Source organism: Filicampus tigris, chromosome 4 (assembly GCF_054856515.1).
Source record: "Filicampus tigris isolate MCC_2025a chromosome 4, RoL_Ftig_1.0, whole genome shotgun sequence".
Lineage (NCBI taxonomy): Eukaryota > Metazoa > Chordata > Actinopteri > Syngnathiformes > Syngnathidae > Filicampus > Filicampus tigris.
Genome location: NC_141220.1, coordinates 3,290,021 through 3,315,632, shown reverse-complemented (window position 1 = coordinate 3,315,632; position 25,612 = coordinate 3,290,021). Strand labels below are relative to the sequence as shown.

The 25,612-nt window shown below is 40.1% G+C and overlaps 1 protein-coding gene across 4 annotated transcripts in view; it reads left to right on the top strand.

Annotated features, from left to right (window-relative positions):
• LOC147148127 (septin-7-like) overlaps positions 1 to 24,345 on the top strand; it is a 60,880-nt gene extending 36,535 nt beyond the window's left edge. For all 4 annotated transcript variants that reach the window (XM_086027265.1, XM_086027264.1, XM_086027267.1 and 1 more), the window contains exons 7-13: positions 63 to 155; positions 681 to 777; positions 14,038 to 14,089; positions 14,336 to 14,461; positions 18,487 to 18,622; positions 18,930 to 19,075; positions 21,962 to 24,345. In XM_086027265.1, the coding sequence (XP_085883391.1) occupies positions 63 to 155; positions 681 to 777; positions 14,038 to 14,089; positions 14,336 to 14,461; positions 18,487 to 18,622; positions 18,930 to 19,075; positions 21,962 to 22,001 (690 nt within the window). In that variant the 3' untranslated portion in view covers positions 22,002 to 24,345. The remainder of the gene's footprint in view (positions 1 to 62; positions 156 to 680; positions 778 to 14,037; positions 14,090 to 14,335; positions 14,462 to 18,486; positions 18,623 to 18,929; positions 19,076 to 21,961) is intronic.
• The last annotated feature ends 1,267 nt before the right edge of the window (positions 24,346 to 25,612 follow it).

Sequence of the window (25,612 nt, the reverse complement as noted above, 5' to 3'; positions counted from 1 at the left end):
AATCCAAAATCTCAGAAAAGTTTCATGTATGTTTCAGTTGAATAATGTTTCATTTTCTGTAGATAATGAAAGAGATCCAGGAGCACAAAATCAAAATTTATGAATTCCCGGATACAGACGACGATGAGGACAACAAGCTGATCCGGAAGATCAAGGTACTGGACCACAAAATGTTGCTAGTAATCTGCTGAGAGAATCAATGAATGCCAAAGGTCAGTCTGCCTTTTAGTTCATTTCCATTGCTTGCAGGTTTGCCCCAGTTTTACTTGTAGCCTGTACACTCCACAGTGATGGGCAATCATGTAACACGCCCCAGTAACTCTGGCCACAACAAAACATGGGATCTGTTTGCCTCTTTCAGATGATTCCAGTCCACAGTGTTCATGTTAACCTGTACCTTTCGAGGATACAAAGAAGAAATATATTGAAAAATTTACTGAGTCACATTGTCTGCATCCCAGCTGTTTTTTTCCTTTTTAGTCTAAGAAATGGCCAAGATTCTTCAACGTTCTTTATTCATCTACAGTATGTTCCCTCAACGTTACCCACAGATGCAAGGCGATGTCAGTCATTGGTGAAGGCTTTATCGCCATGTGACGACCCAATTACAGGAAATGTGATAGTCAAATACCACTAAACAAATGATTTCAACTCTTTTATTTCCCCCCACCTCGCACCAGGAGAAGATGCCGCTGGCTGTGGTTGGCAGCAACGTGGTGATCGAAGTGAATGGAAAGAAGGTCAGAGGTCGCCAGTACCCGTGGGGTGTGGCAGAAGGTAGGTTTAAAACAGGTCATCTGCCAGAATGAACGGATGCTTTTCAGGCATTGTATGTCTGTACTCTGTGATTTTGTAGTCTGTTTGTAGGTTAATGAATCAGAACATATTCTCATCCCAATATGTTCTCACATCGCCTTTATATCCTCAAAATGTATTAACTGACCGGTGATCAAATGATATCTTGTCAAAATGTGATCTGTAAAATGACGTTCATTAAAGCCCGTCCAGATCATTGCAGCTTTCCCTCTGGAAGGAGATTTATGCGTATAAGGGCTGTTTTAGATAACTGTCTTTTGCATTTTTTGCAATTTGAAAGTAGGGCTGAACAATTTTGAAAAATAATCTAATTGCTATTTATTTTTTCTCTGAGAATTTTTATAAAGCTCCTCTTCCCATGTGTTTTTTTTTTAACACACATAAGAAATAAATCTGTTTTACTATAAATAATCAGATTTTTTTTCTACAAAAATGTTTTGGTCTCATCGGTTTTGCTCGTGCTAAAATAAAGGCCGATGAAACATGAATTACTGTTCATTTATCTACTTCAATTAGTTGTTAAGTTACTAAACACGGACTTGCAGTCTTTTAAGCGTTCACTCTGACAACTTCGCAAAATTCTGTGTGACGTAAACGTAAGTGACGTAAACACAACGTGGAACAATGTTGCGTACTGTAAATATGCTGACTGCACATTTTAGGCACTGAACATATCTACAAACGAATGTGCATGAATCAGTGGTGTTTCGAGTGGGTGCACTCAGCCCTGAATGAATCTTGTAATACTGTTGCGTGTTCTGTCCCTTAAATGGAGAGCTCGATATGTGTGACGTAGCGATGCGGGGAGTGCCCATGCATTGTGAGCATGCGCGCGTATGTGAATAGTCTGTTAGCCAGCTAAATGAGCTTTACATCAACTGTTCAGCAGCTCAGTTCACGCTCAATGAAGGCCATCTCGGCAGTGTAGCAACACTTCTGTCCTTAGCCTCTCTCTCACGCCATCACACATGGCAAAAAATGAAAGCGAGAACGTGTCCTCAGCTAGTTAGCTTCGCGTTGGGATGCCGCTGATCCCCACCTGTGTGGAGGTTTATTTTGTACGACACCAATAGGTGACATAACCGACCTGGATTCTACCTTTGGCCACAGTTAAAAGTAAGCTATTTTAAACTAAAAAGTCACACTTTTTGATGTTTTAGATCAGTGAGAGGCAGCACCCAGCTTAGTGAGCGCCGGGGGCTGCCTGTCACTGGACTTTCCAGTTCAATAGATTACGTTTGCAAATAAGTGAATGTGAGGCTTTGTAAAGCTCTTTGGGTGCCCACCGTAGGATGTAGGTACCGTGTTATATAAGTGCACCCCATTTACCATTTTAATCAAATTGGATTTTTCATTTGTTGTACTATGACAGAGATTCAAACATCAATCGCTGTTCAGTTCAATCAATGTAAACACGGATGGTGAATGGAGATTTTGGGTGCGAGTCCAAGCTTTACTCGACATTATATCAATTTAAACAAATTAAATCGATTTATAGAATAAAGCCTACCAACTGACCGAAATGAAGCAGTTTATTTATTTTTTCCCAATTTACAGCCTCTGCAATTTGAAAATTGCATTCACCTACATGTGATGTTGATTTGAATTTGATTAATTGTTCAGCCCTATTGGAAAGTACCAATTGCAGAATGTCCCACTGAATAGTATTGCATTTGGAGTTAGTATAAGTTTATTATGACAGTTAATACATTGTTTGCTTTGACTCCTACTGTTTTTCCCCCAACCAAAATCAGAACATTCCTTGTGGTGGAACTGGGCTTTATCCTGGTAGGGATTCTGGAAAAGGAGGCTGGACCTTCTTTGTTTTGAAATATATTTCTGACTCAAAGCATCCAGCTAATATACAAGATATCCACCATGTTTTTATTTATGCTAGAATTGTCTGAACGATGATAATTTATTAGTCTTTCACGTTTTCATTCTTTCCTTTCTCTCCCTTTTCTGTTTTTTTCTTCATTCTTTTCCATGACTGACAGAGGGCATATTTGGTAAACAGATCCAGCCTTGTCTTTATTTTAACCCCATTTTGTCACCTTCAGTTCCCCATCAGAGCATCCCTGGCCTTAATCTTTCCATCACTCCTTTCCTCTCCGCTCTTTTGTTGCTGCGCTCACATCATTAGGCTAATGATCAAACCGATGCTTTTATCAGACTTGGGCGTGATGCTGATTGCAACATTCAAATCTTGAACGATGCCCTGCTTTCACAAGGTGGAGCTATTTAAAAAAAAAAAACAAAGCAACATAATGCTTTGGATGTCAAAAGCACCCCTATATTTTTGTAGTTTGTTGACCCAGAGCTCATTGGTATCCAAACATTCATGATAGTAATGACATGCAGATGCACCATGACCTTTAACATGGTTCTTCTTGCGTTTTACCCAACTGAATAAATGCTTATTTAATCTCAATGATCTACTTAGAAATCTTGTTGGTTGGTATAAACATTAGCAGTCAAAAAAAACTATTACATTACTTTATTTTTATTTTCAAGGTACCTGCAACTCTTAACAGTTAATCTCAAACTTGCTTGATCAATATCATGCATTGGAAAAAGTACTGTCCCTCTTCCTGCTGTCAGATTTTATTTTTTGTGTGTTTACTCATCACTTTTAAATAGACATCACTTTTAAATGGACATCTAACCAGAGCTGCCAACTGTGACGGATTGTCCGTATTTTATTAAGGAAATCACTGAACGCTATCTCCAGAGCTGTGCAGTCCGTCCCAGGGCCGGACCGGTCGGACCCTCCGGCCCGGCCGGGTGCCCATTTTTGGGGCCGAGGGCGGGGGGTGACACGTTTAGGAAAAAAAGGGCTCGACAAAGCAAGGGCGGAAGTGGATTTTAGTCCGGCCCACTAACGTAACATACAATTTCCCCCGGCTCTGCCCGGCAATTTGTTGCCAAGGAGGAGAGGATCCACTACGCAGCTCGTTGCTGCTGCGAAGCAAACTAGTTTAGCAGCAGCGTGGGTGTTATGTCACATATGTGTGTGGAAAGAAGCTACACAAGCACGTACCACTTTCCGGCCACCTACCAGATTGTTTTCGCAATACAATTAAATTAGGGGTGTAATGGTTCACAAAAGTCACGGTTCGGTACGTACCTAGGTATGGGGGTCACAGTTCGGTACAGCAATAAGTCTCAAATGCATAAGACTAGGTTTTTTTTTTGTTTGTTTTTTTAATTTAGTTTTAACAGAGAGCAATTTACAATTACAATTCAATTTGCTATAAAGCAAAAACATTGCCTGTTCCAAAAGCACAAAATAGAATAAAAACTTGCACATTAGGGTTGTTCATAAATAATAATAATAATAATAATAATGATAAAAAAAGATTAAACACAGGAAAACACCCTTTCTTGTATGGATAGAATGAAGTTGCAGATAGTCAGGGAGCACTTGGCAACTAGTAACTTAAACTTCATTATAAGAGCAGCAGAGGACGGCGCATGCTCCACCACGGCTCTTGTGCGATTGTATATGACAGGGACCACGGTCTTGCTAATATGCGCCCGGGAACATTGTAACGGGAATCCAACATGTTTAATAAACGTTTGAAGCCCGGCTCCTCAACTAAAGCATTCGGACGCATAGATGTTGCTATGTATATGCCGATTGCTTCAGTAATTACTAATATCTTTGGCTCTGTCTGCTTTCACTTCTCCGGGCCGCTTAAAAGTTGCCGGGATAAGTTGTTGGTCTTGAGCGGGTTTCTTTTTTCTACCCCCAGTAACTGTATTGGGGTGATGCCGTCTTATACTGTATGTGTTAGCATGTTTGAAGTGTTACCTAAAACATACCGCACAGAGGTCGAATAACACCGTCACACAGTTCTTGTTCGCTTCACCGCTCGCACTCCATCGGTGTCGTACTCAAATCGGAAGCCGAAATTTCCCAAACGGCTGTTTTGTATAGGGGCAGACGTCTCCTCTAGCCTCATGCTTTCTCACGCACTCGCCATTTTTTTTCTACATTTGTTTTGATCTATTTCTTCTTTGAACAACAAATGTGGCGGTCGCTTGGTCTCGGGTGTTGGCCCCCCCCAACCCCCTCACCCAATGCCTCACCCAGCCGTCAAACGTATTCGTTGTATGACTGCATGTACCGAACCGTGAAGCCCGTACCGAGACAGTACGGGACAAATACAAAAAACATAACAGACTTAAATTAAATGCATTGTCTAGTCATCTAGGTCCCATTGTTGTAGAAGGCACGATATCCATTGTTGTCGCTGTCTTTTTGAATAGACGCCCCCCGACTTGGAATGCAACTGTAACACATTTTCAAAACAACGTTGTGTCCGCGAGTATAAAGTCAATCAAACTGCGAGCACATCAAGGTCGAGTTAATGCACTTCCTCTGGCGTCTTCGCTACTTTAACAAGCAACACAGCAGGACTTTTCATTGAAATTGAAGAACCTCACTCTAATACACCTCTCTCTCTCTTTCTACTTCGCTCCGGAAATACGCCATAGCAAACCTGCTGTGCAATGGTTTGCTGGTATGCATTTATTTTGAAGGCATATGAAGGAATAGGAGTAGAGGGGAAGTGTGGAAAATAAATGACTTGATGAATACTAGCGGACTTTTTGCCACTCAGAGGAGAGAAGAAGAATGAGACCAAGAAGGTGCGCTGGCGTTTGACTGCGGGAAATTTGAAACCAGAATGTGGCAGCGCTTCATTCGCGCACATTGGAGAGGGGGAGCAAACAAAAAAGGTTTCTACATCACAATCAAGTGGCCGCCACTCCCTTGCGTGTGACTGTGTGTAGTGCACACTAGTGTACATGCTCGCAATGGAAGTAAGTACACGCACTTGGGTAACTACTAGTGGCACTTATGAAGCGTGTTTGAAGCATGTTTGAAGCGTGTACAAAGCAGGTTTGAATTGTAAATTAGCCAGCTAATGACCTTTTAATAAACCTCTGCCATTAGCATCCCTCCCGCGGTGGCGTCATGCACAAACACTTTTTTTTTTTTTTTTTTTCGGGGGGGCGGGGACGGTTTGCCGGGGGAGCTATACCGGTAAGTTTTATAAATAAGGGCGGGGGGTTGCGGCTGGACCGGCAAAAAAGGTTCAAGTGCCCAGCTCTGGCTATCTCTTTACACGTTTAATACTGATTGTTACGGATATTTAACAAAAATCTTGATATTTAACAAAAATCTTGTTACGGATATTTAACAAAAATCACATCAATGCGCAAACAGGTTGAAAACGACCAAACAGAGATCACAGATAATTCCGATGTATGTTTGACAATACATTGTTTCGCCAGTGGGCTGACCACCAAACCCCGATCGCCGCTATCCTTAAAAGATTCATATCAGCGGCGAGAAACAAGGTCAGTGACACACTGTGAAGCTTCATCGCCAGATTATTATGTTCAGTAATGCTCAGACAACAAAACTTAAATCATCATATTGTCGTGTGTTCCTCCTTTAAACTGACTTTATCACAAAACAAGACAGCCCTCTTCTCTACTCATCCTCAGTCGCTGAGGCAAACCAATTTATTCACATTTCTGAGAAATAAAGCTGCCATCTTCTTTCGAAATGCTTCTTTATACTCCCGCGGACGACAGTGCTCACTGCACTTCTGAGTGGGATCATGCTTGGTCGGTCATTCTGGGCATGCGTTAATGTATTAGGGCTGTCAATTTAGCGCGTTACTCTCGGTGTTAATCCAACCCCCTTTTGACGCCGTCATATTTTTTGATCGCGTGATTAAGGTTTCCATAGCAACCAGCGGCTGCATTGATAAAGGCTGCTGCTCACCATGATCTATACATCATCCATCCATCCATTATCTACACTATTTTTAAAAAAGCTTTAGAATAGAGGAGGCGTTACATCTGCTTCAAAATATTGGCGATGTCAATGAATTGCTCAGCTGACATATGCACGGCTGACTGCTCCTGCCCTGCGGTGATAGACGCGACGTACGCGTTTTGGTAGTGTGACGCTTAAAAGTTGTTCTTCCTTATCTTCGAAGGCCGTAATATGGCGTGTTACGGTATAGGTTTGACTTTATGTATTTCATCTATCTATAACCTCTCTCTCTCGTTTCTTCTTAGCGCCGTACCAAACCAAATAAAAAAGGAATAAATACTTAAGCACAATATACATAAATAAATATATACTCACAAAACAATATTGCAGCATTTTAGAAAAATAATAAATACAAAATAATATGCCGTTTGCTCCAAAGCAGCTGCATTTTATAACAGCAGGAACCATGCAGCGCGATCAAGAGCCGCACGGGACAATCTCAGCGGTACACCACCTGTTTCGCGTTCATTTATCTGACACAATTTACATTAAAATATACCCACAACAGAATTTTAATAAACAAAATACCTTTATAAGACACTTGAGCAGCGAGTAATAATCTTTTTAGTCGATGAAGTCATTGACAGATTGCAATAAAAAGTGACGTGCGTACAAATGACTCATAGTTCTAAATCCGAGCGCCGCTTGAGCAGCAAGTCGCTCCCAAGATGAAATAAACATATCTGTCAGAACAACACTAATGTAATTGATTGTGTGTGTGGGTGTGTGCATGCGCGGACGCGGGTGCGTGTGTTATTGTGTGCGTGTGTAGGTGTGTGTGTGTGTTTGAAAGGGCAGAGGGGCTGTTTGTGTGAGTTGAATCCAATCCTTGTTTTTTCAATTGAAGGGAAAGTCGACCCAAACATTTTTTTTCAAGAATAAGTTCTATGCAGGCCCCCTAGTTGAAACAAGGCATTCTGATTAATATTGTGTTTGTGGAATATGAGTCAAGGAGCAAAATCTAGCCATCTCAGGGTTCGGCCATTTCATCACTTCTGTCGACTGTAAATGACAACACAGATGCGCTGAGGGCACAAATAACGACTAATCATGGCTCAGTTTAAGAAAAGAGGTGAGCTATGATTGGTTGTTACCTGAGCAACTGTGATGTCATTTTCAGTCGACAGACGTGACAAAATGGCCGCCCCCAGTGATGGCTAAAAACAGGTGGATTAACTCTTATTCCACAAACGCAATAATTATCAGAATGCTTTTTTTCAACTAGTGGGCCTGCATAAAACATGGGTTGATTTCCCTTTAATAAAGTATTTGCATAAGAAAATCAATCCTCTTATTCATGGTAGGGGTATTAAAATTCAAGAAAAATAATGGGACAGAAAAATCCCTTGATTTTTCTACAATAAATAAAATATGCGATTAACTACGAGTTAACTGAAAAATGTGATTAACTGCGATTAAATATTTTAATCGCTTGACAGCACTAAAATATATGTGTGTGTGTGTGTGTGTGTGCGTGTGGGGGTGTGTGTGTGTGTGTGTGTGAAAATTGAGAAATTACTGGAAGTGACTTTCTATAGGTTGGCAGCTCTGTCGAACTGATTCTACTATCTTACAAAGGCAACCCAAGTACGGTAAATGCAAAATGTAGTTTCTAAATAAATACTAAACAATACATATAACTGATAGAAAGGGTGTTATCCTGGTTGGCTTTTTTTGTGTATATACTGTATATGTATCTGGATATGCATATACTGTATATAGGGTTAGCTCTGTTGCTCCACTAATGCAGCACCAGGAACGGAAACACAACCAGTCACCTTTCTATTATGTTACATCCTTGTGCCTCACTCTCCGGCATGACTAATCATTTTACATTCAAAACACCTGCTACACAAATGCAAAAGATGGATAAAGCATGGGTCTAATGGTCATCGATGAGGAGGATTTGCACCCAGGAATTAACTGGAAAATTACTTTTTTCTCAAAGGGCCCAATTGGTTTCGATTTCTGTTCCTGAACAAATCATTTAGAAAATGCATTTTGGTATTAACATTGGTTGTCTTTGTGTGATATTAAAATTGGCTTGGTCCGTAACATTTAGCTAAATATGGAGAGAGAAAAAAGGAATAAGGAAGGGGTACATTCTTTTTCCTGGCACTGTACCTATACTTGTATTTAGTTGATACCTAAAGTATTAGCAAGGAGGAAAAAGAGCCTTTGGTGTAACAGGGCCACAGACAATGCTTTCTGGTGTCCTTCATTTGGAAATCAAAGTACAATCTGACGAGTATTTTTCATGCTATAAATAGCATATTTTTTGTGGGTTTTTTTAAGTTTTCGTAGGCCCGTATCTAGACATGTTGTTTCAAGTAACATTTTTTGGTCCCAGGTCTGATGCTGTGGCTAGTCTAAATTGGAAGCTGTTAAAGCTAAAGCTGCGATGCATTGCACTAACACCATGGGTCCCGTCTTTGCTTCTATAGGAGTACTTCAAGTAGTAGAACTCCATTTCTGCCTGATGTGATTTAATTCCCTGGGTTTGTGTCAAACACAGGGATAAATAGGCAAAGGTTAAAAATGCTTGCCAGACTGTTATCACTGAACAAAGCTGGGATCCATGATCCTCACCCATTCTGAATAGATTCATGAGCTCATATTGTAGCAGTCCGTATAAGTTGTTAATGTAACGTGGCTTTATCATTATTTTCATTCATTTGCATTCTTGGGGATACAAAAGACACAACACGCATGCTTTTGCATGTTTCAAAGAAGAGATTATCCGCTTTCAACACCCGAGTACAGTAGTTTATCATCATATAAGTAGATAAAAAATATACATAAACCGTCATAAGTATACATAAACCCCTCAGGCCCAAAACACCTGATGAACCGTTACTATTAATACCGTTAATATTCTTTAAAACGATCACGGATTGACAGATAGACTTGACATACATGTTTACGAGTAATTCATCAGGTATTTTCTGCCTATAGGATCAGATTACTATTATTAACAAGCCATTTTGTTTTTCCCTCTTTAAACCCATGAGATCCTTGTTTGTTTCCTTAAAACTGCTCCCCCAGCTGCTCGTGCATAAATCCTCCTCTAAATCCCCAACTATCCCACTCCCTTTATAACCCCTGCACTCTTAAGCCAGTCATCGTGGGTACATGCAGGTTATGATGATGACCTGGGCCAAATCTGGGCTGATTTTGGGCCAGAATCGGCATTTGAAATTCGAAAACCCCAGTTACTCCAGACCCAGATTTTGCCCCCGATGGGCACAGAGCGTAACTGAAAAACCATACCCCTCCCCTTCGTCAGAGCTCCCTCCTCTAGAAGATACAGGAGGTCAATGGCTGGCTTGGGAGGCCAAGGGGCAAGACTGCTTAAGTTTCATCAATGGTAAGGTGTCCTCCTTATTCGCTGCCCTGATGATGATTGACTCCCAGTGGACTGGAAGTTCAACCAATAAGGAGCAGCGTTTTTAATGAAGAAGAACCTGCAGATTGTATACATTTTGCATATGACCACGTTCATCCTCTGCAGCAGTTTATCTGCAGTCCTTTTCCAGAATCCCATCCGATCATTAACCATGGCTGTGTCGTTAAACTCTAGCCAACCTCACTAACCATCCCATCATGAAACCGTTTGTTTTGAACAATAAATCTGGATTATAATAATATTTTTTTGTCTCCGTGATCAAACAGTAGCGGAGTTCTTAAATAGGCGGAAGGCACAGCTCTGCTACGGGAACATTTATTTTGTCATTGTAAAATTAGCAATTAGCAGTGCAACTACTGTATTGGTATTTCAAGACGAGTCCTAAAATGTATTTTGTACACTTTAGGAAGTTATTACATCCCTGTCACGCTTTTGTTCCATAAAAATATAGACAGAGATAAATCATTCCCGAAATATATCGTCACTGTCCTGTGAAAACCACTTATCTCCAATTTTGGAAACTTTTTTTAATTTTCACGTTAATGCGATGTCTGTAACGCGGAAACATGATTCATGTAAAAATAAGAAACTGAAAAAAAATGGAGATAAGTGTTTTTCACATGACAGCGACGATATGCACCTTTAATGTGTACTTAATGTCAGATTTTTTTAAATGTATGTATTTATTTATTTATTTTTAAGGGGAAGCGGGCAAAACTCGCTCTTACAACCAGAGATGTCATTGTATACAGAACGGGCCAATCACATTGAAACTCATGTAATCTTAAACAGTACAAACATGGCATTATTGAAAGTGACTCTTAACATTGCATTGCATCTTACAATAAAAGCCACTCCTAACTCAGTCCCGCAAAAAGATTTTGCACAGAAGAGTAAGCAAATATTGCTATAAATCCAGATATACTGGACTTCTTTCTAAAAACAACCAATTACCCCGTTTTAGAGTCTGCACTTTGTTTTTATAGCATTTTGGGGTTTGTTTTTTTATTTCTATTGTGATTCCATCCATTTTCTATGCCGAAAAGAGCTGTTCATGAGTTTTAGGTTGTTTTTTTTTTCAAATAATTGTGTTAAACCACAATTCAAAAGAAATCTCTGATTTTCATTGGGTTAGGGTTAGGTTATTTTTGTCACCACTATGTTTTTTTTCTTTACTTAAAGCGGAAGTCAACCCAAACATTTTTTTCAAGAATATGTTCCCAGCAGGCCCACTAGTTGAAACACGGCATTCTGATTAATTTTGCATTTGTGGAATATAAGTTAAGCAGCAAAATGCACTCGTTTTTAGCCATCTCTGGGGGCGGCCATTTTGTCTTCTGTCGATTGAAAATGACATCACAATTGCTCACAACGACCAATCACGGCTGACCTGTTTTCTGAATCTGAGCCTCGATTTTTAAATTTAACAAGCCTTCCATTGTTAAATCTTGCCACACGTCACTTATATCCTGCATGTAACACATGCATGTATTTCAGTTATGCGGTGTCTCATTCTTAACACCAGGGGGCAATATACAAAAGGATTACTGTAGGTAAGAGAACATATGAACTGGTAGATTCCAATTACCGTATTTTCCGGACTATAAATCGCTCCGGAGTACAAGTCGCACCAGCCATAAAATGCATAATAAGGAAGAAAAAAATATATGTCACACTGGAGTATAAGTCGGAATTGTGCTCTTAGTACACATAATTTCCACCGAGCTACGGTGGTAACATTTAGCTAACATTCACACATGTAGCATACAAGAAAGTTACGGTAAGATAACTTTAAACTCACCAAAACGGTTGTAGATCGATTAAATAAGTCTTTTATTTATCCCCAACCGTGTAGAATGTTTCCAAGTCTCCAAAAGTATTTATGTATTCGGTCGTAATTATCTCTTTGTTCTCTTCCCTGCTCTCAGCCCTGTATGTGTGGCTGATGCAAGACCCCAGCCAGTGTCTTAAAGCAACAGTACACTATTTTGTATAGATGCATATTGATAGACAGTCAAATTCCTTTATCATACTACTTTAATTACTTATTTATCAAAATTATTTATACTTATTTAGATTTTAACCGTTTAAATTATTCATGCATTTTAATAGCTTTGAGGATTTATCTTCGTTTCTTTATGTGGGTTACAATAATATGTGAAATAATATACACTATACATGTTATTCTGCCCGTTGTAAAGTCAATATGTAATGCAGGTTTATATGCAGCCTTCGAACGCCCTCCTGTGGTTGTTTGGTGTATTGTTTGTTGACCTTGAAAAGGAAGGAGATACAATACAATGTGTTAATAATTTCACACATAAGTCGCTCCAGAGTATAAGTCGCACCCACGGCCAAACTATAAAAAAAACTGCCACTGATAGTCCGGAAAATATGGTATGAATATGGATTTCATGTTTCCTAGAAAATTAACTAAACAAAAAGAAATAGAAGACAGCTACTTGACAATACCACAATTTATAAAATAAAACTGTGACAGGACATTTTAAGTGATAATTTATCACACCATCTTTACCGGATGGCCCTCCGCCGCCACCCGCGGGGTGGGAGTCTTTGTCGCTGCACAGATGGAGTTTATCATCCATTTTGTAGAGCATAATTTGCAATCAGCTAATGAAGTCAATGATGTCTTTTTTTAATCTATGTTTATCAGTGTTTACAATGAAGTGTTTTTACACAGCTGGCATGGCTCCAAGTCCACCTGCCTGGAAGTTATGTCAGACTGCTAAAGTGGGTATCGGTTTGTTAGTATCGGAACATTTGTCTACGATTATAGGCATACGGCGTTCGGCTATCGGTATCGGTGAGTCCAGTGAAATCAATACACTTGTAAGAATCAGAAATGTTGGACATTTGGTTATCAGATCAGGATTTGTAATACATGGATAACAGTTTTCCATATTTACAGTTGCATCTTAGAAATTGAGGCTTTCAAGCATTGTGCCCAGGGTTATTATAGTTTTGGATTTTTCGTTTTAGTTTAGTTTTTATTTCGTTTTGACTTTTTATTTCTAATTCAGTTAGTTTTGATTAGTTTTTAGAATGGATTTCTTAGTTTTTATTAGTTTTAGTTTTGGAGAAAATGCTTAATTTTAGTTTAGTTTTTATTAGTTTTAGTTTTTTAGAATTTGATGTATTTGTCAGGTGCAAAATGTCGTTTTCTCCCAACTTGCGCCATTATAATGTTTTGTACCCATCAGACCTAATTGTAGACGCGTTACGTCACTTCAGACGTCGAGGTGCCGCACGGCTGTACAACTGTCGCAAAACCGCCACCGCCGTGTTTCACATTTTAAATGATCACAAAAGCGTACACAGACGAAAACGAATGGTATTTTCGCTACGATTATCATTCGTTTTAGTTAGTCTTGTGAGCAGAGTTAGTTAGTTATCGTTTTACAAAAAACAATTTGGTTTTTATTTTATTTCTTTTTTTTTTTATTTTAGTTTATTTCGTTCGTTTCCATTTACGGTAACAACCTTGAATTCGTGCCTGGGTGTTTTTTTGCACATACATTTGTAACCTCTCATAAAAGCTTGTTTTATGTTTGCTTTGACTTGAAACACAAGCTATCTTGGTAAAAATCTCAATGTATCCCCTTCTGCAACCAATCATATGAATTCATTATAAACACTGACTCGTATACATTAATACCATCAAGTCAAACTAACTAATGAACTGGATTAATCACAACCACTAACCTGTTTATTTTTATTGACTTCTATCTAATAAATAACAAAAAACTATTGTTTTCTTTCACAATAACTGCAATCGTTAAGCCTAATTGCAAAAGTAAAGCCTAAATTTAAAAGACTTTCCCGTCTTCCCTATTCATCGCAACCAACAATAATGATGAGATGAGTAAACATGTTCATTCGCAGTCATTCTAATGTCTGTGTGACCATTGTGTCCCCACTTGTTTTTCTGTGTGTGTTTCAGTGGAGAATGGGGAACACTGTGATTTTACCGTGTTGCGCAACATGTTAATCAGGTAAGAGTTTTGGACACTGCATTTAACTGGTGAAAACAAATTCCCCCTTCAATAATTTATAGCCTCACACACCAACTTCTCAGCTAGCTCAGAACAGCACATGCCCAAATTCTTGAGAGGCGATTTGACAAGTAAAACTTGTCCTGTCCAGTTGTCTTTGGTTCAACTCTTCTTGCACAACAATTACCTGGACTGCTGTGAGTCTTCATAATATACACCTTTACTTTTTTTCTCCCCTATCAACAGGACCCACATGCAGGATCTGAAGGATGTTACCAACAATGTCCACTATGAGAATTACCGCAGTAAGAAACTTGCTGCTGTCACCTGTAATGGCGTGGATAACACCAAGACCAAGGGACAACTTACTAAGTAGGACCCATAACCTTTCTCAGATTAAAGCATTGCCTAACAAATCGGTTTGCAAATTGTTGGGACAAATACTGCTTAGGTTTACTACTAATTTGGGATGTAACGATTTAGCAAAAATATGCACCGATGGTATTTTTTTTTTTTAATCGATTCGCAAAGCCATGTTTACTGTAGCCGCTCTCTCATGTGTCTCATCAAAATCGTCAACAGTTAATTTTAACCCAATAAAGCCTATAGCGCCTGGCGCTTTGAATTACAATCAAAAACCTGAAATTTTCACAGAAATTCAACACCTACAAAATAATTAATACCTCAGCCCATGTAGCAGACAGAAACAAAATTCCCCCAAAATTTGAGAGCTTAGACGTGGTTTTCACACAGGCTCAAGTTTATTAATCGTTACTGTTTCAATCGAAGAGGTAAAAATAAAGTGTCAGTGAAAGAGAAGCACTACTTTTGATTTGAAAAAAATCTAGTGGTAATTACCATCCTCTTTTCTGTTACAAAGACGTCGATATAGTCATTGTCTACAAACATATATCTTTACCATATATCAAGTTTGACTGGTTCTACTGGTTCAAACCCGCCATTATAACTCAAAAGAATTTGGGAACATCCTCCGCGGGCGTACGACACCGTCACGTGTATATTCTGATGTATTTCATTGGTTAAGACACCAAGAATTAAATAATTAAGAGGAAATGGCGTATATGCTCTCCCGGCTTTGAGGGTAGAAAGACGCAACAGCGCTCCCAGCACTAGTGGTAGAAACGCGGTTATGCGCTCCACTCCTTAATGGGTTAATAGTGGACACGTCGTTTGGTTATATATCTAATTTTCCGTTGTGGTTTTGTCTCAAAAATGCCACGTCTCCCACAGCCTGCATGCTGCATGTCTGCCACGCACATGCGCAGTAGTGGTAATCTGGCAGTAGTGGTAATCTGGGCCATCCGTGATGTTAACAGAAGCATTGTGGGTATCATGCCTCCCGAGTTAGCGTTAGCAACCGAGTCTGGGCACATTTCACAAAATTCCTTAATATGATGTAAATCTCCCTTGCACAGCTAATAATGCCGTGATAAATGAGCATCTAAAAAGAAAGCACGTTGTGATTTCATTTTCGATTTCATTTTTCACATCGAGACAGTCGTTTCTGAAAGCCATCTTTAGTTAAGACACACAGGCTACCGTGTATTTCCTGTTGTGGTACGCTAACATATTGGTGCGTCTACTACGGATTATGGAAGCATCAATCAGCGAACATCAAGCAGCAAGAGGACGTGCTGCCTCACAGTCACTGTGACTACGCACCGAGTGTTGCGTTTACGAATCGGAAATCTCAGCACTCCAAGTTAACACATGACCTATTTTCCATAAACCCTTAATGGCAACACCTAACAATAAACGACATAACATACCGACTCGTTAGAATGTACTCATTTAGATTGCTAAAAAAGTATGTTCCTCCTAAATCTTTTTTAAAAAATTCTAGGTGCATACCACAATTTGAATGTGTTGATTAAATTATGCATATTAGAGATACAAAACAAAACGTTTTAGATTAAGATTACATAAAAACAAATTAAAAACCAAACAAGTGTTTAGTTTAGTTTTATTTAGCATAGTGCTTTTCCCTAATTGATTTCACTCTCCTCTACATTAAAAAAAGGATTAGTGCCCAAGAAAGTGAAATATGTTTAGAAGTATTTTTTGCAATTATAGGTAGTTTCATAGTATTAGTGCAACTCAGCACTACTGTTGGGGATTAGTCTTGGCCTTCACAACATCTCAGGTGAAGAACCATCTGAAGAAGATGAAGGCGCGGAAGGCAGCGGGTCCAGATGGCATCAGCCCCCAGCTCCTCAAATCCTTCGCAGACTAGCTGTGTGGAATTGTCCAGCACATGTTCAATCCGAGCCTGAAGCTGGGCAGAGTCCCCCAGCTGTGGAAAACATCCTGCCTGGTCCCGGTGCCAAAGACCCCCAACCCGAAGAAGCTCAACAGCTTCAGACCAGTGGCGCTGACGTCTCACCTGATGAAGACCCTGGAGAGACTGGTCCTCGTCCACCTGCACCCCCTGGTGAGCTCCTCAATGGACCCACTCCAGTTCGCATACCAGCCTGGCATCAGTGTAGATGATGCCATCATCTACCTCCTCCACACTTCGCTCTCCCACCTGGAGAAGGAGGGGAGCACTGTGAGGATCCTGAGGAGTTCTCCAGTGCCTTCAACACCATCCAGCCCACCCTATTGGCAGACAAGCTGGAGCGGGCTGGAGTTTCCCACCATCTCACCACATGGATCCAGGACTACCTCACAAACCGGCCACAGTATGTGAGGACACAGGACTGTGTGTCACGTGCTCCTCTGTAGCACGGGGGCTCCGCAGGGAACTGTCTTGGCTCCCTTCCTGTTCACCTCTACACCTCGGACTTCAACTACAGCACCCCTACCTGTCACCTGCAGAAGTTCTCTGATGACTCTGCGATTGTCGGCCTCATCACAGGCAGAGATGATCTGGAGTACAGAGAACTTACTCAGGGTTTTGTGGACTGGTGCCAGCAGAACCGCCTCCTGATCAATGCGGGGAAATCCAAAGAAATGGTGGTGGATTTCGGTAGGCGCCATCACTCTGCACCTGCACCAGTGAAGATCCGGGGAACAGATGTTGAGAGAGTCTCAACTTACAAGTACCTGGGTGTTCATCTGAACAATAAACTGGACTGGCGCGACAACACAGACGCCCTCTATAGGAAGAGCCAGAGCAGACTCTTCCTACTCAGGAGACTAAGGTCTTTTGGGGTTCAGGGGACACTCCTCAGGAACCTTTATGACTCGGTGGTTGCATCGGTCATTTTCCAGGGAGTGGTGTTCTGGGCAGGCGGTGTCTCGGCCCGGGACAAGAAGCGGCTGGACAAACTGGTCAGGAGAGCCGGCTCTGTCCTGGGCTGCTCCCTGGACTCTGTGGACTCAGTGGGGGACAGGAGGATGATGGCCAAGCTGTCATCAGTGCTGGACAACCCGGACTACCCCCTCCAGGGCACCCTAACAGCACTCCACAGCTCCTTCAGTGACAGACTGTGACACCCTCGCTGTGCAAAGGAGAGATTACGCCGCTCCTTCTTGCCTGGTGCTGTCAGACTCTTTAACAAGAACATTGTGTAATCTCTACAAACTGGCGGACATTAGTGCAATTGTGCAATCCTGCACCTGAGCTTATATCGTGCAATACCCAACATTCCCCACTACTGATAGTCTAGCTTTATTTTTATCCAATGCTGTTCCTTATATTTCACTGCAGCACTGCAGCACTGTCACTTACTTAGAATATTTTTCCTCTGTACTATGTACAGGCTAAAATGAGTGTTTCTTCATACTTTATATGTAGATGTATTTTGGTGTTTATATACACATAGTTACTGCTTATATTTACATAGGTTTGATGCTGAATGTTTGCCGTTAATTTTATACATTAATGGCTACATTATGCCGCCGTCCCTGTGTGACCTATATTTTTTCTGCTGTAACACTGAAAATTTCCCCACTGTGGGATCAATAAAGGCCTTCTTATTCTTATTCTTAGTCGACTAGCAAAATAATAGATTGTGGCAGCTCTACTTGACACACTTGCGCCAAACATGATTAAAAAAAAAAAAAAAAAAGAATCGGAAATTGGGAGCTGAAAATCAAATCGAATTGGGGCTTGAGTGAATCGTGACATCCCTACTACCTATGCTTCACAGAAACGCTTAATTGTGCTTTTACTCACACCACATAAATGTAGCATGTGCAATAACAAAATACTCTAGTAACCTTTGGGCCACAATACTAAAATTGAGCAACAAGCATGCTCACACTAGGACAAATATCAGAAGGTTCTATTTATGATGCTTTCATAATATTCTACTGTATATACAGTACGTGTAGACCGGAAATAGCCAGATGCAGGCTCCCGTATATGTGCGCTGATGAACGTCAACTAAAGCAACTTTGAAATGAACAATGACTCATGCCATTTTGAACAGGAGTCCCTTGGCACAGATGGAAGAGGAGCGGCGAGAACATGTGATGAAAATGAAGAAGATGGAGGCAGAAATGGAGCAAGTCTTTGAAATGAAGGTGAAGGAGAAGAAGCAGAAACTGAAGGATTCGGAGGCTGAGGTACGAGCGTGCTTTTAGACATCACGGGTCACCAACCGTGTCGAAAGTGAAAGCCTCTTCTTGGATGCTGATTAAGGCCGAGGGCTACCAGTTTGATACACACTTCTAAAATGAGAAATTTGCTCAAACATTAACAATAATGAATTGCATACGTTACAATAATTAGGAAAACAGAGAAATATCAATAAGTAACACTTTATTTTTGTAAATCTCTGCCAGTGTTCACATCTTCAAATGACCAATTATATCCATATGTTCTGAGCCTGTTTGCGGTTTCATATCTGCATCTGCTGTTTTCAACCTTCAGCTGGAGCGCCGTCACGAACAAATGAAAAGGAACTTGGAGGCACAGTACAAAGAGCTTGAGGAGAAGAGACGAGTGTTTGAAGATGAGAAGGCCAATTGGGAGGCTCAGCAGAGAATCCTTGAGCAGCAGAAGTTGGATGCCTCTAAGTAAGTCACAGACACACACCCTCAAGTAGCTTGCGTGAATGACGAAATGGTGCAGGATTGCTATCGCTGATGCATGTAACACAACGCAGTTAGGCGTCGACCAATCTATTCATTATGTATGTGCTTCAAAGTGAAAAGTGGGCGGAAACGGGCGGAGCTAGACTGTGACTGTCTCCAATAGGAGATAGGGCGGCGTTGTTATTTCAGAGTGACATTAGCAGGAGCTTTTGGCTGAGTTGTAGCCCTGTACAGTAAAACCAACACAGAGAAAATGAAGGGAAAAAAAATAATGGCTCATCCCGAGCTCTGGGACATAAGACAAATGCGGTGTTGACGTGGTAAAAAGAATGTATCAGGTTGGTTGAAAGTGGTAGAAGTGTAAGCTGTTACCATTTTTACCCCTGTAAATGTTAGCTTAAAATACAGCAAACCACAAACTCTTCACTAGTCTCATGTCTCCTCCTCATTATTATTTTGAGTGAAAGGATTTCTGTTGGAACAGTGACAAACCCGTATTTTCTAGTCACTTTACGACCAATCCAGCAGGAAATCTACTTCCTGTTCAGTCCCTTAGCAACCAGTGCAAGCTGGGCCACCATCGTCCCTGGTCCGTCATCAGTTCCATCGGGCGGTGGCCGCCCTGAAAGCCATGTGCAATATGTAAGCAACTTTAAAAGACGACATGTTGAAATTCATCCTTTTGATTGCAGTGAGTACCATTTAGCGTGGGGTATACGATCCACAATTGAGAGACCACATATAGATAAGCTTTAAACCACGGGTCTCCAATCCTGTTTCTCGAGGGCCGGTGTCCTGCCTGTTTTCCATCTCTCCCTGCTGCAGTCCACACCTGATTCAAATAAGCAGGGTCATTATCCAGCTTCTGCAGACCTTGCTGATTATATGGTCATTTGATTCAGGTGTGTGGCAGCAGGGAGAAATGGAAAACAGGTAGGACACCGGCCCTCGAGGAACAGGATTGAAGACCCATGCTTTAAACAATTGATTCCCAACCACTGTGCTGTGAGAGATCATCAGGGTCCTTTAGGAAATGACCGAATTTCACCCCCCAAAAAATCTTTATTCATTGCAAATCTATCTTATGTTGTCTACCTATCTATAGTCTATCTACAGCAGGGTTCCCAAATTACTGTAGTTTACGCTGAGGGCCAAATCGTGTCAAGGTTGCCAAGTCATGGGCCAAATTGTTTGGGATTTTTTTTTTGCATTAGACCAGTAAATATTGATTTATGTGCAAATGTTATTGTTGCTGCTATTATTGGAAATAGTATTATTGTTATGGTATTACAAGTATAGTTTGTTGTGGCAGCAGATATTATAGTAGTCATGGCCTCTATTGAGGAACTAATGAGATGCTGAAAAAAAATGTGTCCATTATCAATTTACTTTGAATATTTTCATCAATAGTATGTGATGTTTGATCAGTAAAACAACAGAACTACGGTAAGTGGTGCACCAGAGAAAACAAGGGTATCCTCAGACAAAGATAACTAACTTTTGTACATAAACCTGGACTATTTCTGAATAGCAATATCAGGAACATTGATGCTGATTGTTAACATTTAATTTTTTTAAAGCCATAATATCCAGAGTAAGTGTTAAAATCCCCAATTGGCATTCAGCATTCCACACAGACAGCTGTCAGCACAATTTCTAAGAACCAGATATCAGCATAATATGACATAATAAATTAAATAGCAACGCAATACCGTATTTTCTGGACAAAAGCCGCTACTTTTTTCCTAGGTTTTGAACGATGCGGTTTATAGTCCGGTGGGGCAATCCTGTGGATTTTTCTTTCATCGCTAACGGCGCTCTAACTGGAATTACAGTACAATTCAATATCATACATTTGCCATTAACAGGATGTGACTGCAGGTGGAGGCGTTCAACAGGCGAGGGCGCTATGCACTCGGTTATTGCATTAGGTAGTATGTAGTATGTAGTAGAACAATAAACAGTGGACATTAACTGACAAACTGGAGCAGCAGCAGGCAGTGAAATGACGATAAGTAGTTTATTTTCTCTTGATTCTGCTCCATTTTAATCAGCAAAGTTGCTGCCGTGTTAAAAGTCACTGTTAGGAAAGAATCTGTTCAGGTACATACATGTACATTTACAGTTCAAAATCGTTCTGTAAATGGAGTAAATATCACATTTTTCAATATAGAACATAGGTTTCAGTGAAGATGATTAAAGTGACTTGTGATTTCAAACAGGAGAAATAAAGATAAATACATACTGTTTATTTTGTCGTTGTTCCGTTCCGTTTTAATCAGCAAAATTGCTGCCATGTTAAAAGGCACTGTTAGGAAAGAATCTTTTCAGGTACATGCATGTACATTTACAGTTCAAAATTGTTCTGTAAATGCAGTAAATCGAATCGAATTTTTCAACATAGATAGTTGCGCATTATATTTGTTTTTTTCATTAGTTTTCTAAAAAACAGAGTGGGTGCATCTTATATAAAGGTGCATTTTATTGTCCGGAAAATACGGTATATATTTCTATGTATATTTGTCTGCACCCGCAGTTAGTTTTACTAGCTTCATAAAGTTTTTAAAACCTTTCCACAAGACCAGTGTTTGTTATAATGAGTGAAATGTAAAAAAAAGAAAAACACACACAGAATGGCCAACTCTGGATTTCAATGACACTCAAAACGGTAAAAAAAAGAAAACTGATGATGATTTGCATGATTTGCAAACTGCCTCCGCTTGTCTTCTTCGGTGTGTCGGCGTTGTTTCACAGCATACACACGGTGGGCGTGTCAGCAGTCTGCACAGGAGAATGGGCTGAAATGAGAAGTGCAGGAACTGTAGAATGTGGCCCTTTTCTAACCAACCTGTCTTGTTCCCCATCTAGGACAATGGAGAAGAATAAGAAGAAAGGAAAAATCTTTTGAACTGATTTTGCTCCTCAAGTACCAGCTGTGGCCCTAAAATGCTTTTTTTCGCTCACTCGCTTTCTGTCTCGCTCTCTCACACATACACAAACACACAGATACTGGTACAACATAGCATTCTTTTCTTTGGCATTTCCGATGCGGCATGGGTACCATATACACAGTCCCACAAAATGTTTCTGATGAACATCTGTGATTTTGTTGGAGAATTCATGTGTTTGTAAAATTGTGTTCCTCCTTATTTGTCCTGACAAAGAGGAGAAGCCCGAGTTCCTCTGAGCTACGTACAGTCTGGCTTTAACGCATGGTGGGGACCATCCATTTATACATGTACTTAGTGTTACTGTTGTGTTCTCCACATATTCTTAGATTTCACTCTTTGACACTCTTTGTAACTGAATACACCTTATCGCACTAAATATCTTTGGGAGAATGCTTGGTGTATGTACAATGCCTAAAAATGTATAAGACCACCTTTTATGGAAAAAAAAAATGACTATCCAGCATCATGAAGCACTGCAATTCACATTTTTTTATTTGTTTGGGGCAGTTTGAATAGATATTAGATATTTTTAAATATTTTCCTTCTATTCAGGTATAAACATCTATAATTTGACATCTTAATCAGGAATAATACTTGTATTTTAGCATTAAAAAGCAGGACAGTGAAAGAGGCTGCTGGTGTAGAACAGAGACCTAAAAAAAATTTAAAAAAAACATTTTGGTGATTTGCAGTGCTGTTGATATTGCTGTTGTGCTCTAATAAATTTGTTAAGCTCAACAAGCAAAGTTAAGTGACTTCGAGACAGCGACAAAAGTTAGGTTGGGAAAAAGGCGCAGTCACATCAGAAATTAGACATTAAACGGAAGCTAAAGCCTTTTTCGAAACATGGCTCAAGTAGTGGCGTCTAAAAAAAGAGAGAAAACTCCTCTAAAGAGCCGACGCCGTCAATTTGAGACGTTGTCAGTGGGTTTCATGCTTTTTATTTGAGTTTGCCTTAAGTAACTGTCAGTTCGCAAACAGACATAGTGGTCATAAATAACAACAAGTTTTGTTGCTTTCTTCTCAATGGTGAACACTATTAAAACTGCAGGCCATACGTGAGGTGAAGTCATGTTTACCAAAGAGTTTAAGAAAGAATCAAATTACTCACCACCCACTCGTGACATTCTATGCTTTTCAATGATTGCGTCTAAAGCCATCGTGAATGACTAAATGTGTGTTTTAAGGTCTGTACAGCTCAAAGAGGGCCAGAAGGATCTGTGACTGCAGTCAAAAGTTTCCTTGCAGTGTGTGTTTCCTAGTTGAACTGAAGATATTATGCAAAAGCCTCATTGGTGTCTATATATAGAGTTTTACAGATTACCGTGAGTACTAAAAAATAAATAAAAAGGTTTTATATTGTGATGTAACTGATGTGTTGTCAAGGACGAACCAGAGTTTGGCAGACGTTTTCTCTTGTGGTAAAATAACCCAAGTGGGCAAATCAAAAAATGAAAGGTTCCTGAAGTTTTCCTCCACCCTGTACTCCAAAGTATAAAAAATAAATGCATACATTTTGATAAGTCCAATATTAGCCTTATCTTTGATATGACTGTAATATAGTATCATAATGCTTCCACATAACCAACAAAGGCTTGTTTGTCAAATAGAATATTGTAAGTTCAGGCCAGTGGGCCACATTTTGAACCTTTACTATTTCTTACCCAGAGTTGTCTTGTTTTATTTTCTTATGGCAGTGAATATGACGCGTATGGAAAAAGGACAGCTCCCGTGTAGTTTTCTTAACCCTTATATGAATCGTTATTTTGCTATATTTTTCCTCCATACTGCATGGAGTGTTCTTGGTGCATTCAAACCAGATGCTAAAGGGATGAACCCGAAACCTTAGCACATAAATATTACTTAATGCTTCTGATCATGATAGATTACATATATTGTGTACATATTGGAGGCTGTTCAGTTGCCTTTTCTTTTCTGTGTTTGTTGTGCTTATTTGTTTTCAAGAATTCTTTATGCCAGAAATAAGCACTGAACATGTTATTTGAACGTCAGTGAATAACTAACTGTAATATGGTTAACACATTTGAATTCACCCATCCCAAGACCTCTCCATTATGACTGATTTTTCTGAGAAAATCAATCAATTAACAAGTTATACATCAATTTTCACAAAAGTAGATATTTGTGTTGATGCTTAAAGTGTTAAAATTTGCTGGCCCTACTGGTAACTGCATTTTTGAATTTACCTTCTATGTTTGTTTTCTCCTAGCTTGTTTTATCTCATTTTCGGTCTGTTACTGTACATTGACAATATTAAAATTGACAAAGTTTTAACCCCTACTTGTCTAAAGTACCATTTTTGAAGTGCCTTTAACACCAAGATTGTATACAGTGTATGGTAATAAATTATGCCCTCGTTTGTAGTTTAACCCATTAAGGCCGGGAGCGCATAATATATAAGCGTTTCTACCAGTAGAGCCAGGACCACTGTTGCGTCATTAAAGCCTGGAGAGCGTATACGTCATTTTATTTTTTTCTCGTCCAATTCTCGGTCTCCAAAGAGGACCTTAGGTTTTGGGGAGCTGTTGAGCCAGGCGCTTTCGGCTTTAATGGGTTCAAAAAAGCATGACACAGTTGCCGATGCTCTTCAGTTGCTTTCTTCCCACAGCCGAAAACGCAATGCACATTCATGCAGATGATGCTATCGGCCACAGCTCACACACAAGTTAATCTTAATTTGGGTTGAGTGTTTTTATTTATTTAGTTTCATTAGTTTTTGTTCTTTGAAAATGCTCCATTTTAGGTTTTTCAGATCTCACTGTAGATAAAGCCATTGACTTAGCATGCTCATACGAAATAGTACAAGATCAACCAAAGACCACGGTGGCCCGTCGTTCAAGTCCCCAAACATCAGTGGCAGCACAAGTCGTTTTCTCAAAACGATGGCACACGCAGCCAAAAAGCACCAAGACGGATAGCAGCCACAGTGCGAAGCGTGGTGACACCGACGAGTGTCCTGCTAAAGGAAGGAAATGTAAAAAGTGTCAGAAGATCAACCACTTCGCTAAGGTTTGCCAATCATCTCGACGCAGGTCAAACAATGTGCTCACAGTTGAACCAGACAATACAAGTGACACAGATGATCCGTTTAAAGACTCAATCACTAAAGTAAATGAGGGAGAAACTAACAAACAGGTTTTTGCAGACATCCAGGTAGGGGGACAGTTGCACAGTATCCGATTCAAACTTGATAGTGGAGCTAGTGCTAACGTCATTCCAGTTCAACATTCTTTTCAAACGTGTCAAATTGAGTCCAGCCACACGCCCTCTGTCAGGCTATGGGGGAGAAAGACTAGACATTGAAGGCATGTGTGATCTGAAATGCTGTAGAAAGGGCTGTCATCTCACACACACACACATTTGGAGCCAGAACGTGGCTAATGGGTGGGCCTGGAAAAATCAGTCTGGGCCTGAATATTTCTCTCACTGAGCACAATCCTCCTGTCCCGACGCATCGTATATTCAAATAAATTGACAAACTGAATAATATGAAGTTCAGATCTTCCTTAAACAACCACAATTATGCCATTATTAATACTCAATAAAA